This window comes from Corapipo altera, unplaced genomic scaffold (genome assembly GCF_003945725.1).
Source record: "Corapipo altera isolate COAL_440 unplaced genomic scaffold, ASM394572v1 46, whole genome shotgun sequence".
NCBI classification, from domain to species: Eukaryota; Metazoa; Chordata; class Aves; order Passeriformes; family Pipridae; genus Corapipo; species Corapipo altera.
This window is the reverse complement of record NW_020884883.1, coordinates 2,882,483-2,896,054: the sequence shown is the minus strand read 5'-3', so window position 1 is coordinate 2,896,054 and position 13,572 is coordinate 2,882,483. Positions and strand designations below refer to the sequence as shown.

Below are 13,572 nucleotides of genomic sequence, written 5' to 3'. Positions count from 1 at the left end.
TCCCAATCTGGAGGTTATGGAAAGAGGAAGACTGCCTACCTGTTACTATGGCAACAGGCTTAAAAGGGAACTTGTCACCAGGCTGCTATTTCTTCCTGCACCCCATAGGAAAATCAGGATGAGTCCTCCTCCATCTCAGTGGGTTGAACTGAACAGAAAAGTTCACCATAAAATGACGAAACAGCGAGAGGCATTGCCAAGGGTGTACAGCTGAGCAGATAATGATGAACTCCAAAAAGCAAAAAAAAATAATTTTTTGGGTCAGACCAAGGCTATAACTCTAAAATTTTTGGTGAATCAAAAGGCTGCAAAGAACGGATGCTGAAGCAAACAGAAAATCAAATAATTTCCTTCGGTTCTGACAATTTAAAAATTGTATTGAATGTTAAAAAAGTAAAGGTGATTTTGAGGTATTTTCAAATAAACAGTCATATGTTCTATGAAAATAATCAATGCTTTTGAGCATTAATCCATAGATTATTTCTTTCCCAGAAGAGCACTCTGTAAAATAAGCAAAATCTTTAAAATGTATCTTTTAAAGAAATAATAAACTACTATTTAGAAGGAATATATGATAAATATTTTTATTAGGACCATTATTTATCTTAGGCCCCTTAGTATTGCAAAGGATGGAAAACTTCCTCCATGCTATATCATCATAAAAAAGGACAAATTCAGAAAATTCCAGAAACACTAAGAAAAAAATTTAAGGGAGAAGATCATAAATATAAGCATTATTTCTTTTGTTTGATTTTCATTTAAGAATAAACAATAAGTATTTCTTATTAGAAAAGAAGCCCTGGAGATATGGTGGTTCTGTTCAACTGAATAGTTGGTTCAAGTGGTTTGGATCCTGGGGATTAAATCTTGGCCATTTTGCTATCAATGGCAGTATTTTAGCAGAACCAGTTTCACCCTTCCATGCCATCATCTTCCTAGCTGGGGACCCTTCCAGGTTTCTAACACATTTATTCTAGTCCAGCACAAATTGTGCATTCTGCAAAATACAGCCCTGATTAGAGATGATCTACTTCAAGTAACACAGGTGTTGTAGGTCAACTAAGCAAGAACTTTTCTCAGCAAATGTTTAGAACTAATCCTGGCCCTGTGAAGTTAATGGGAGACTTGTCACTGCCATCAATGTGACAAGGATTTCCCTTGTACTTCTAGAGTGGTTTGTAGATTCCTGTGTACACCTTTGAGCTGTACACCACGCAATACTTTGGCTTTCTTTTATTGTTGAGAAAATAGTGGCAGTTTTATGACACCAAGGGAAACCGATTGTCTGCTGACTTAATAACTGCAAGCAGCAAAATTTTCTCCTTTAGGAAAGGAAGTCCATAAAGCCAGGCACAATAAGGAACAAAAGAAGGTTAGTAGTGTTGAGCTAGCTTTTCTGGTCTGTATTTGGAAGCATTAAAAACAGTTGTTCAACGATACTCACATATTGAAGCCCTGGTTAACTACATACCACTGTATTTTTCCAGAAAATAAACTTACATGTTGTTTATTTTAGGTCAATCTGATCATAATACATTATAATTTTTTCACAACTCTGCTGATCATACAGATTCTTTGAAATAATATTAGTTGTAAATCATTTTGTGGACTTACCTGTGTCATAGCACTGTTGAAAAGGTGAATAGTGGCAATGAACTTCAAACTTGAAAAGCACTGTGAAGGTCTGTGTGCTACATACCAGTCAATACCAAGACATCATACACTTCAAACCAATTGAAATTAAGTTTTGCACCATCCTGAAGACTCCCTGTGTTGCTCAACTCATATCCTGGAGCTTCTAGCAAATACCATAATACCTGTCATGAATTTCTGTTCTGTCCTTTGTCGTGGCATGGGCACAATATTGTGCCTCTCATCCTCTTCATGCAGTCCAGGTACCCATTCTTCCACCCAGAAGATGTTAGATGTCTTCATTCCTCAAATATGATTCCCAAATTTCTCTTTTTCACATATAGCACACCCTGTTCGCCATGCCAGGCATGTGTTGTAACCTGGCTTTAACATGTTCCCAGTCACAGCTTTCCCCAGTGATCATAGCTCTCTGTGCTTTTCCTCATCCTGGTATATTGTGCTATGTGTCCCCTGAAGATCAATGCCCACACCAGCCCCCCAGCCCCCCCAAAGATTCCATTCTTGCTCATCAACTGTTTTTCTGCATTCCTTTTACTACATACCCTTTTCCCTTATCACACTTATTTATCTCAGAAATTTATCCCTTGGGATGTTGGATTGCCAGTCTACTTATTTTTATTTGAAAGGTGGATGGAATTGAAGTTGGAGAACTGTTCTGCTGAACAATATTTGCTCCACCTGCATAACAGTGCTCAAAAGTGACTGTACTGAATAAATTGGAGCACTTTATGAGCTCCTTAGTTCTCCCTTTGAGTTGTCTGACTTTGCTCCAATTTGATATGTCCGGGACTCTGGGGCTGTTTCAAGAATAGAATTTTAATGTCCATTTTTATCTAATATAGGAGTTATAAAAACCATCTTACCCTTGGTCATTATTCGTCATGTGGTTCCACTGAATTAGCTTGGGCTGTCGAAAACATTTTCCATCATTTAGCAGTATACCGTGTGCCTCAAATCACCTAAATTTATGTATTTATTATATAGGTTTCTCCATTGGAGCTTGTCAGCCACAGTTTTTGGCTAGTCAGCAGACACAAATACGTACATGAGGGGTGGTATTCATCTGACGCTTTTTGGACATGTACTTCAGGCTTAAGAAGAATCATACCAGTTTCTCACAATCCAAAATAAAACCACATGCAGACTGCACATTTGTAACAGTCTTTCGGAAATCATATCTCTGTATCAGATGGAAGAGTCCTATTTACATAGGATGAAACTATTAGGCAACAGTTTAACTGTATGGACTGGACACGTCCTCTAGCTCTGTTTAGTCTCATCATCTAAACAGAGCCATATGTGCCTGCCGCGCGGACTGCTCGGGATTCTGAAGACAGAAGTATTTATTTTTCAGGCATAAGTGTCAGAACAAACCAGGCATCCACGTGCAGCCCATGTGTTTGTTTGAAGCCTTGGGCAGTTTGATGTTTGGCTTTAGGTCCTCAAAACCACCTACTTCTTCCTTTTGACTGTGCAGGCAGACTGGGTGCAAAAAATACCTTGTTGCAACAGTCTTATGAGAGCCAATATTACTTTTCTTTGAGGGCGTGCTACCCCTCAAAGTTTAGTATTTCAAGTAAGAAACCTGAATTCCTTAGGTAGGAATCCACAGAAAGGTCAATGCACTGCATACGGTACACACATATCATGGAATATACAAGTCATCTTCTAAAGCTGGAAGTTACAGTCAGTCACTCAATCTTTGCAATTTTATGTAAATTTTATACAAGGTGTTGTGCTACATTAATAGGCTGGAAATCTCATGAGACCATAACAGAAGTTTAAGGTATTTCCAAAATTTCTTACTTGCATTTGGCAGATTAGCACTCTTCTCAATCCCTATAAATATTTATTTTTGAGGTTAGAATAAAACAGAGAAAAATAATATAATCAGTTAATGAGGAAACAGCGTTCATCTAGTACTATTTAATGAAGACCTTAGACAGAAAATTTTCCAGTTAAAACGTTTTAATTATCCATTATAAGTAGATATTTAGTATCTACTTATTTGATTAATGTACCCATTTTTCAGGGTTTTATTAATTTTAGGTGAAACTGAGTACATATTTTTCATAATGCATCACAACACTGATAAAACTGTGAAACAGCAACATGCAGCAGTCTGGTTTTGTCTAGCAGCTCTTTTTGAAAACTAGATTAGGTATCTCTTTTCAGCAATGCATTTTTCTGGTTACACTGTGCAAAAGAGCTGTTTCTTCTCCAGTGAAAACAGCACAGATGTTTCAGATGGGAAAGCCATTTACCAAGGGGCTTGTAAGGTTAAAGCAATTTAAATTAATTTCTCAATAGAAAGATAAGTGCTTTGCAAGAAATTAAATAAATAAAAAAAGGAAAAATAAGGCATCATGTATTAGTTCCAGAAGCCAATGTTATACTCTGAAAGCTGGCTTTCAATATACAACACACAAAAAGATTTGTGGAGACATGCACTTCTTTTGAATATCAGAAAAGTTTCAGTGGTTTTATATTGATTCTCTTTAGCCAAGAGCAGTGTTCTGGGAACTCTAGAAATGCACAGCTCTTATTTCCCATTACTTGGAGTTTTTTAGCATTTTCGCCCTAGAACATTCATAGTAATTCTAATTCATTATTTCAAACATTAGTCTTGGTCCGTGAACCTCTCTTTTTTTTCCTGATACTGGCTAGCGCAAAAAAGAAGCCTGAATGCTCTAAAACTTGTGACGAGACCCTAAGGAGAGGCAAACCAACTTCAGCTTGGAGCAAGGGAGCAACTCTTTTAGCATCAGAAAGCCCAGAACTGAAAATGGGGCAAAAGAAGCAGGACAGGACATGGCGTAACAGGGAAAGAGTTGAAATAAATAGGAAGGGATACAGAAATCCTTCCATCTGTCAAGGTTAAAGGTTGACTTATATCTGTAGAGTTGTCTCTGAAAAAGAAGAGCTTTAAGGGATTTTCAGGGTTTTGGAATTACTAGATTCTCTGACATAACAGCCTGTGTCTTGTTCTAGGTCTGCCCCCCGCCCCCAGTCTTTAGGTATTTTCAGACTATCCATTGAAGTCAATTGAAAGATTCCATTTTACTCTGATGAGACCTAAAATAAACCATTCCTATGTTCACATATAATATATTTTTCTCTGTTCCTATTCCTTTATCTCTTTGTCTGCTTTGGGTTATGTTTGTTTGTTCTTCTGTCTCCCTTTGCTCTTTGGTTCTGATGATGGCACTTACTTTTATATTTTTAGAATGATTGCCCATAGCAAACATAGGAGCTGCTGTAAAAAAAAAATAATTCAAAAATATAGACTAAAATTTCAAGCCAATCTGTCATTACCGAATAAATCTGGAACTATTTTGCTATACTAAAATATTGTATTTTTTAAAGGATTGAAAAAAAACCAGTTTTGTTGTAGCTTGATGAAATTTTATTAATCGCCTGAGCTGTGGACATTGACCATATACACACTTTTAGCCCTTTGCAAATGCTAGAAAAACATGTTAGCTTAATTGAATTTTAAGCCAACACAATGTTGGCTGGCTAAAAGCTAACACATGGGCAATTACACTGGTCTGGTACCACGCAGTACTTCATTCAGCAGCAGCTCAACTGCTTATTTGAGCCCTGAAACAGGTCTCCTGAACAAAGTTGACTGAATAGTGGAAAGCACAAATTCTGTATTATATTTCAATTTATAGTTGAAGATTTATGAAGATTTTCAAAAGGTTTGTAAGAAAAAGTAATATTGCCTAGGACAGTGAGCAGGTTTGATGGCCTAAGCGGAGTTCGAACCTAATTGAAGTGATAAATTTAGATGATACACATTTAAGTTATTTGGGACTTTATCTACTTTTAGTTACTCTCTATGACAGATTTAAGAAGGGACAATTACTTTTGGTAAATGTCACCTTTTTAATTAATGTTTTAATTATTTTGATTAAGCCTATTAAATACCTATAGCATTTTGTAGCTCCTGTGTTTCAATCAAAAAGAACTCAGACATTCCATGAAGCACATAAAATGCTATGTGGTGGTGGAAGCAACATACAGAAAATTGAATTTTTCTATGTTTGCACTGAGCTGGAGTCACAAGGAGTAATGAGGGATGGAAAAGCTGTTGTTACATTATGCATTGCAATGCAATCAAATCATTGTGTTTCATATTCCTAGGGATGTAACAGGATGAAAAGGTTTGAAGCCTTCTGGGCTATGTTTGATGCTGTGTGAGGTCTAAAGAAATCACCAGGGACTAACAATTCTGTGCTAGGGAACTCATTTGAGTTCTTATTCTCTCTCTTTCATTCTGGATCTCTGCCATGTCGTTCCTTTTTTTGTCTAAATGCATCACTGAGGTGTAGTGCAAGTTACCTTCATTCACGGATGTGCAAGATTGTGACAAAAAGGCTTGGGTTTGACTCTTGTCGTGATGTCAGTTTGACAGAAGAGCTTCCTTCCACCTCCCTCTGGCTCATACCTCTGTGAACATTAAGATCAGAAAATCCATAAGCACTTTGGAAAATGTTGCCTGTATTCCAATTTCCTTTTTCTGTAAAAGGAGAACAGTATCTTCCACATAGAATAGTTTGGATTGGAAGGGACCTTTAAAGGTCATCTAGTCCAACCTCCCTGTAATGGGCAGGGACATCTTTAACTAGATCAACCTCTTCCAGCATTTTACTACCCTCACTGTAAAAAATTTCTTCTGTCTATCTAATATCATGGGATTGTAAAAACTAATGCAGTAATCTCTGTCAGGTGCTGTGGGAACCCTTTATGGGAAGTACTGACTAAGTAAGTTCAACACATGGTCCATTATTATTCCCCTGATAGTGTTTGGTAATATCCTGGGTTAAGTACCACTTATTACAGGACTTTTGTAGGTGAATCCCACTGCACTGTTATAATTTACTACCTCGTCTGTATATGATCAAAATTACATCATTTCAGAGAAACAGTTATAGTTTTTGTAACTACATTTATGCAGGTATTATAACCTAAATAGCACAACAGACTGAGTAATCAGTAATAAGTTTTTATTTTAATGTGATAATAGCCAAGAACTAAATAAAAGAAACTGACATGAAAACAAAATAGAAGCAGAAAAGGATACATACACATACCCACCATTTTTATGCCATGATAAAGTCTAGAGGTGACATTCAGACCCTTAAATCCATCTTTGACTTCAGAGTGACAGGATTGTGCCTAGGCTGAAGAACGCTTTACTGTTTATTAGTTTAATGCTGTATTCATTTTAAAACATTATCTGGAGCTCTCTTGAAATTAGGGTGTAATAAAATTATCAAAGCATCTCCCGTGAGAGGAAATATAGAGCATTTAGGTTATGAGATTTCTGATGCTAAAGACTTGCCGACAAATTGCCTTCTGTACTGAGGATATCATGATATAACACATATTAGTTGAGTAAAATTAGAGAGATATGGGTATTGATCTGTCTCACGAACATATCCAGGCACAGAGTTTTCACCAGCAGTGGGAATATGATTTAGGAGAGCTTTATCATATGCTTAGAAACCCCTCAAAGTGCTTTCATCTACTGTGTTATCTCTACAGGCTGGTTTTCAATGTCCAGTTAATAGATATCGTCTGGGTTCCATTCTGGTTGAGGCCTTCAACTTCCTTGCATTAAGCACCTGTGTGAGATGATTTAGATTCTTAGAGTAAATTTGCAGAAAGGCTGTACTAAGTGCATTGTGTAAACACACATTTCTCTGATCCTCTGAAGGATTATCTTTCATCCTATATCTTTGTCTACTTTTGAAATGTTTCTTAGATAAAATGAAATTGAAGAGGGAAAGTGAATGAGAAAATCCGATTGAAGTATTTCTGGGCTTTTTAAAATTTGCTTCTTGTAGCATTTGACAGCTGCAAGAAATTGCATAAGAGAAGAAATCAAAAGCTTAAGTATCAAAATCTTTGCTTACAAGCTACTCTTGTTTAGCAATCATGCTTGTATAATAAACACAACTTGGAGCACATGATTCATAGGAACAAATAATCAAGTACATAAAACCCCGTAGCTTGTACCAAAATATATTTGTTTTATCAGAGATAATTTAAAGTCATTAAATAAATATTTTGTAGTTTGATAATAAAAAGGGGAAAACTGCCTAATAGAGAATACTCTAAATGTATGGGAATAGCAGTAATACTTCTAGACTAAGGATAATGGATGTTCAAACAGTATGAAATGCTTATTCATAAACTGTTTAGTGATATAAACTATAGCTTCATTTCAGCATGTTCATATTCTTCTTTCTCTTTGCTGTCTATTATTTATATTTATGAAGAATGAACTTGGGATTATGAAGATGAGTTTTATTTAAGAAAATGTAGTTCAATTTATAATGTAAAAATTGTTCCATGGAGAAAGAATACATTTAAGTTAAGATATCCAGCTGTGAAACCAACAAAATAGAAACTGGACCCATGTAACTCAAATGACTAGCCACAAAGCTTGACATACGATTTGTAAATATCAAAGAATAAATTAAATACCTGAATATATCTATTTAACTTGAGTAAATTTACACAATTAATAACTTCATAACATTTAGAACTACAGGAAAGAGGCTGCATTCACCCCATAATTTGTTCATAGTGAAAAATTTTAACAAGTTTTAAAATGGTGAATGAAATTTCAGGAATGGTGAGACTTTCCATCTCACTAATAGAGAAAAAATGTTTAGTTTTTCAATATACTTGGATTTTTCAAGTTAATCTTTTAATCAGACACATAACACAGGTTTTATATGTTCCCATGACAGACCAGCAGTACTCATGGTCACCTTCTCAGCACTTCAATGAAGAAAGATACTCTCCTGCTGCGAGGAATATGAAAGGATTATCTGGTAGTCGCAATCAACCACAGTTATGTTCAGCTCATACTTGTGGCTTAGCATCCCCTGAAGATTGTGAACACACCCATGACCATATCCACCATGGGCAGGAGCCAAGGCAGTCGTATCTTCTCAGCCCCACGGAGAGTTGCCCGCTGGATCACCATCGTTGCTCTCCACGCAGCTCCATTCATTCTGAGTGCATGATGATGCCCATGGTAATGGGCGATCACATGTCAAGTAGCACTTTCCCCAGAATGCACTACAGCTCACATTACGACTCGAGAGACGACTGCACCATGTCTCACGGTAACCCTAAGATTAACCGTATTCCTGCAAATCTTTTGGACCAATTTGAGAAACAACTTCCTCTTCACCGGGATGGGTTTCACACTTTACAGTACCAGAGGACCTCAACAGCTGCGGAACAACGCAGTGAGAGCCCAGGAAGAATACGCCATCTTGTTCATTCCGTCCAGAAACTTTTTACTAAATCGCATTCTCTGGAAGGATCATCCAAGGGCAATGTTAATGGAACAAAGGGAGACAGTCGAGGGGACGATCATCATCATGGGCACCATTCCAAGCATAGCAAAAGGAGTAAAAGCAAGGAGAGAAAACCAGAAAGCAAGCATAAATCTGGAATGAGTAGCTGGTGGAGCTCTGATGATAATTTGGACAGTGATAGCACTTACAGAACCCCTAGTGTGGTAAATAGGCACCATGCAGATCATATATCCCACTGTTATCCTGAGGCACTCCAGGGGCATTTTGGGGATCTCTCATTGAAGACTTCCAAAAGTAACAATGATGTGAAGTGTTCGGCTTGTGAAGGGCTACCAATGACCCCTGATAGTAAATATATGAAAAGGAGTTCTTGGTCAACGCTTACAGTAAGCCAGGCTAAAGAAGCTTATCGCAAATCATCACTGAACTTAGATAAGCCTCTGGTTCATCAGGAAATCAAACCTTCTTTGAGGCCGTGCCATTACCTTCAGGTAAGAGGAAGATTTTCTTAAGATTTGTAATGAAAAGAGCATCACAGTATATGCCATAATCATAGTAAAAACTACAACATCTGTCTGCGTAGCTCTCAAAGAATTTCTGTATGGCTCATGTAATGCAGATATTGCATGAAAGTGAGAAATTTCTAGCTTTTGTCTTTGTTTATAGAGCACAGATTAAAAACTATAAAACTAGTGTGATATAAATTAGTTTCAGGTCAGTGATTGTGTTTTCGTCTCTGCAGTTCACATTGAACACCTTGATAAAATCCATATATCACACTAAAAAGGAGGAGTTCTCCCAGCAGTCTGAGGGCTAGAAAAGCTGTTTCAAATACATCTGTGAATGAGTGATTTTAAAAGCAAGCTGTGTGGAATCCTATTTTTACGTTCTTTTATTCCCTTTCTCCATGTTTCTGTAAGTAACAGAAAAATGGATTTACTGGTGTACCCAATTGCTTTGTTGTGATGATGATCACTCACCTATTTGCTTTTAGTGATTGGGTCACCCAAGATCATATTGAACAACCCTCTCTTGAGACCATACTATAACAACAGGCTTGTTAAAAGTTACATGGGTGCCTCAGGGAGATAGATAGTTTGGGCCTGGCCTTCAGACTGTTTTTTGTGTGTTGTGCACACTTGTATTCTCTAGCAGCAACCAAGAAGCTTCCACTTTCTCCTACATTTAAATTTTTATATCTTCTACTTAATGCCATTTCCCACCCAAAGTCATGCTAACATAGCTATTTATCATGCTGAGCCATGATCTGGATCGTAAAGTGACATGGGTTTAAAAAATAGCTTCCAAAATACTATCTTTAGACATTTACATCATTTACATGGCCTAGGGCCAGCACAGTCCCATCACAGGTGACATTAGCACATGAAATTGCAGAGTGGAAGGAGAGCAGAAAGAAAGGAAGGAGTAGCTGGGAGGATAACTTCTTCAGCTAGCTTTGTCACTGGAAAAAATGCAGCATGCAAATATTCCTTTAGTAATTTTTACTAAGTACAGCCTGCAAAGCCCACGTTGTTCTGAGTATGTTCTCTTCTATTGCTTTTTAAGGAACTTCTCTTTCTCCAGAGCTTAACTGATTCGCACATTAACATGGGGAAATCTCTACTCCAGATTTATATATTTGGAGATTTTCAGTTCCTCTGGGCTCTGCAGAAACTGGCAAACACAGATTAACAACAACAACTACACTTCTGTGCAGAGCTCTCTCCCTTCAGAGCTATAGGCATCCAATAGAAATGAGTCACACTTGAAGTGCAAGATCTTTCCAAATGCATATGCAGACGTCCAGGATCAATGTTCCCTACTGAAACAGGGAAAGTTTCTCATTGCAGAGAAAGTAAAATAAATTGCAGCCCTCATAACATTACCATGCAAACTGATTCCAATCTAGACTGACAGCTGTGGTATTTTATCATATCCAAGTACATTTTCATGTATGTAAAACAGACTGCACTTCCCTGGAAGTTTTTGATCTAACTGAACAAGCCAGAACTGGAAATGCATCATGTGCAGACTTCCCGTTGTGTCTGTGTTCTTAAACCATGTGTACAGACAGCTCTGACATTACAGAGAAGTTTAGGTATGACTAGCTTTTTCCTTACCTTTACATACTTCTACACTGATGGCTCTGGTTCCTCTACACCTCTGTTGGGTTTTTTGCTTTCCTTCTCTATCATATTTCATTGTTTCCCCCCTCTCTACATCGCACTTGGCTTTGCAAAAGCCATCAGGTTTTACTTTTCATTGGCCTTCTCCTTACTCCTGACTATATTAGCATTCTGAAGTGAATGTGCAACACTGAGTTCACAAACTAACTTGGTTATCACTAAGCCTTAGATCAAGCCCAGTGACAAGTTTAGGAAGCAAAAAAACACACTTGTTGCTGAGTCATTTTTTATACTTTTTATGGATTGGGATGACTACAGAAAGGAATTTTCATTCAGTAATCAGGAAGGTTCATCCACTGGCAGGTTCATCCAGCTTAAAATCTAGGAGATGTGAATTTAAATTTTTGCTTCACAAAGACTTTGTGATCTTTGTTTTTAAGCCCCTTTAAAAATGACATAGTACCCAGTCCCTATTCGTAGGGATCTTATAATGGAAATCTGTAAAGACTCAAGTGCTCAGTTACTACTGTAAGGAGTCTATACTTTTGTCCAAAACAATAAAACAAGGAATTCTATAAAAGGAATATTCTTATTACAAAATATTAAAATAAAATATGTGTCCTGTCTTATCAGAATATGCCATTCAGCACATAGATATCTTTCAGAGTGAGCAGCTGGCTTATTCACTAGCCCAAGGTCAGCAAACAAATTGAAGGGAGCCCATTCTGTCAATGTCATAACTGAATGCCTGGTTTTGAAATTTCTACTTTGAGGGATGCTGTGCTGTCACACTGTAATCATTAAAACCAGAGATATGTCCCATTATTAGCTCTTCCATGAACTTTCTCTCTGACCCAGGAAATGTAATTTGTTAATCACTGCACACTTCAGTTGCTCTATCTGCAAATCTGAGGAGGCATATTTAACTTTTCTTATGGCAGTGGAAGAAGCATCACTGAATAATGATTGGATAAAAATAATCATTAGGTTGAGAAACTAACAAAGGTAGACAAACATGTCAGGATCCCTAGCCAAAAGAGTTTACTGCCTCACTTCAGAGTACATGGCAATGAGAATTCAAGGGATTATGAAGTTGATTATGCAGCAGCAGATTTCCCCCGAGGTGCACAAGTGAATGGATTAGCATAAAACCCCAAAGCCCTTCACAGGGTGTCTGTGTTTAAAGTATTACAGCACATGATATTAAAAGACATTTCTCCTGACTGATGTCAGCTATGTATTTTTAATTCTTTTTAAAGTAAATCTGTGAAACTATAGTCCTTCAGTGATCTTATATATGAATACATAAACATAGAATAATAAAGATTAATTTTGTATGTTTATATATTAATATTATCAATTCATAATATATATATATGAATTTTGTTCTGCTACCTAGTTATGTGAGAATTCACAGTAGCCAACTCATTTTCCTATCTACTGGTTTTCTTCTTATTATTTTTTCCCAATACCTATACAAAATATTGCTACTTATGTTTTCCATTGGAGAGTTTTGACATGCAGAGTCCCAAACTGGAAGACTATGCAGTGAGTGTCTTAGGCCTGTGCTTGAGACTTTGTTTTCTGTCATATGTTTCTGGGCTTCCATTTTGTCTTCCACCATAATTAATGAGCTGCTTTTCCTTCGAATTGAAACTCTGAAGAATGAATAAAGGAATTTTCTTTCTAAGAAGGAAGCTGCTAACAAATTCACAAATTCCTGGAAACAGGAGACAAGAAAAGAGGTTTTGAAGGTGTCTGCACATTATATGCTTCAGTCATGTCCTAGAGTTGGAAGCAAGTATTTCTTTAACCTGGTACATCTCCAAGCTTCATCTCTGGCTCCTGTTTTAGGGTTTCACACTCCCTTCTCCTCCACACACAGTCCTTGGCTCTGGGGGATCTTCTCGGACTGGGGGTGTGCTAATGTAAGTCAGAGGTGATTCAGTCAACATGCCTTCTTCCAGCATGGATGGTCATCTTATCCTAAAGTGGATGGTTTAGGAGAACTAAATTAGCTGAAATAAAGCGTTATAAAATAATGATTATTTTTCTCAAATTCAGATCAGATTTTCATTGCTTCTGCTACAGTGGAGGTGGTGGGAATGTGCAGAGAGAAGAGACAGGGGAAGAGTGGGAAGCCAATTTTGGGAGGGGGGGTGTGCTGTAATGTCAACCAGATGGTCAACTAGCACCTCAGGAACAGAGGGCAACCATTTGTAACTGTATACTAACAGCATTTATCAGATTATATCTTGTGAACGATTAGCAACAGTTATTATGCACGGGCCTTTAATTTCTATTTTGAATGCAGACAAATTGAGCTTCTCTGGGTATGAAACATCTCACTCAGCAGGCAAAATAGCCCAAGTAGATCATGTGTACAGTAAAGTGCACTTTTGTATAGTTTTAGCTATAGTTGCTGCTGCTGTTTTCCATGTCATTTT

At 37.3% G+C, this 13,572-nt stretch overlaps 1 protein-coding gene across 12 annotated transcripts in view; it reads left to right on the top strand.

The window, feature by feature from the left end:
* The window catches only part of DLGAP2 (DLG associated protein 2), a 399,013-nt gene that overhangs the window by 302,792 nt on the left and 82,649 nt on the right, over positions 1-13,572 (top strand). For all 12 annotated transcript variants that reach the window (XM_027640961.1, XM_027640973.1, XM_027640965.1 and 9 more), the window contains one exon: positions 8,421-9,490. In XM_027640961.1, the coding sequence (XP_027496762.1) occupies positions 8,421-9,490 (1,070 nt within the window). The remainder of the gene's footprint in view (positions 1-8,420; positions 9,491-13,572) is intronic.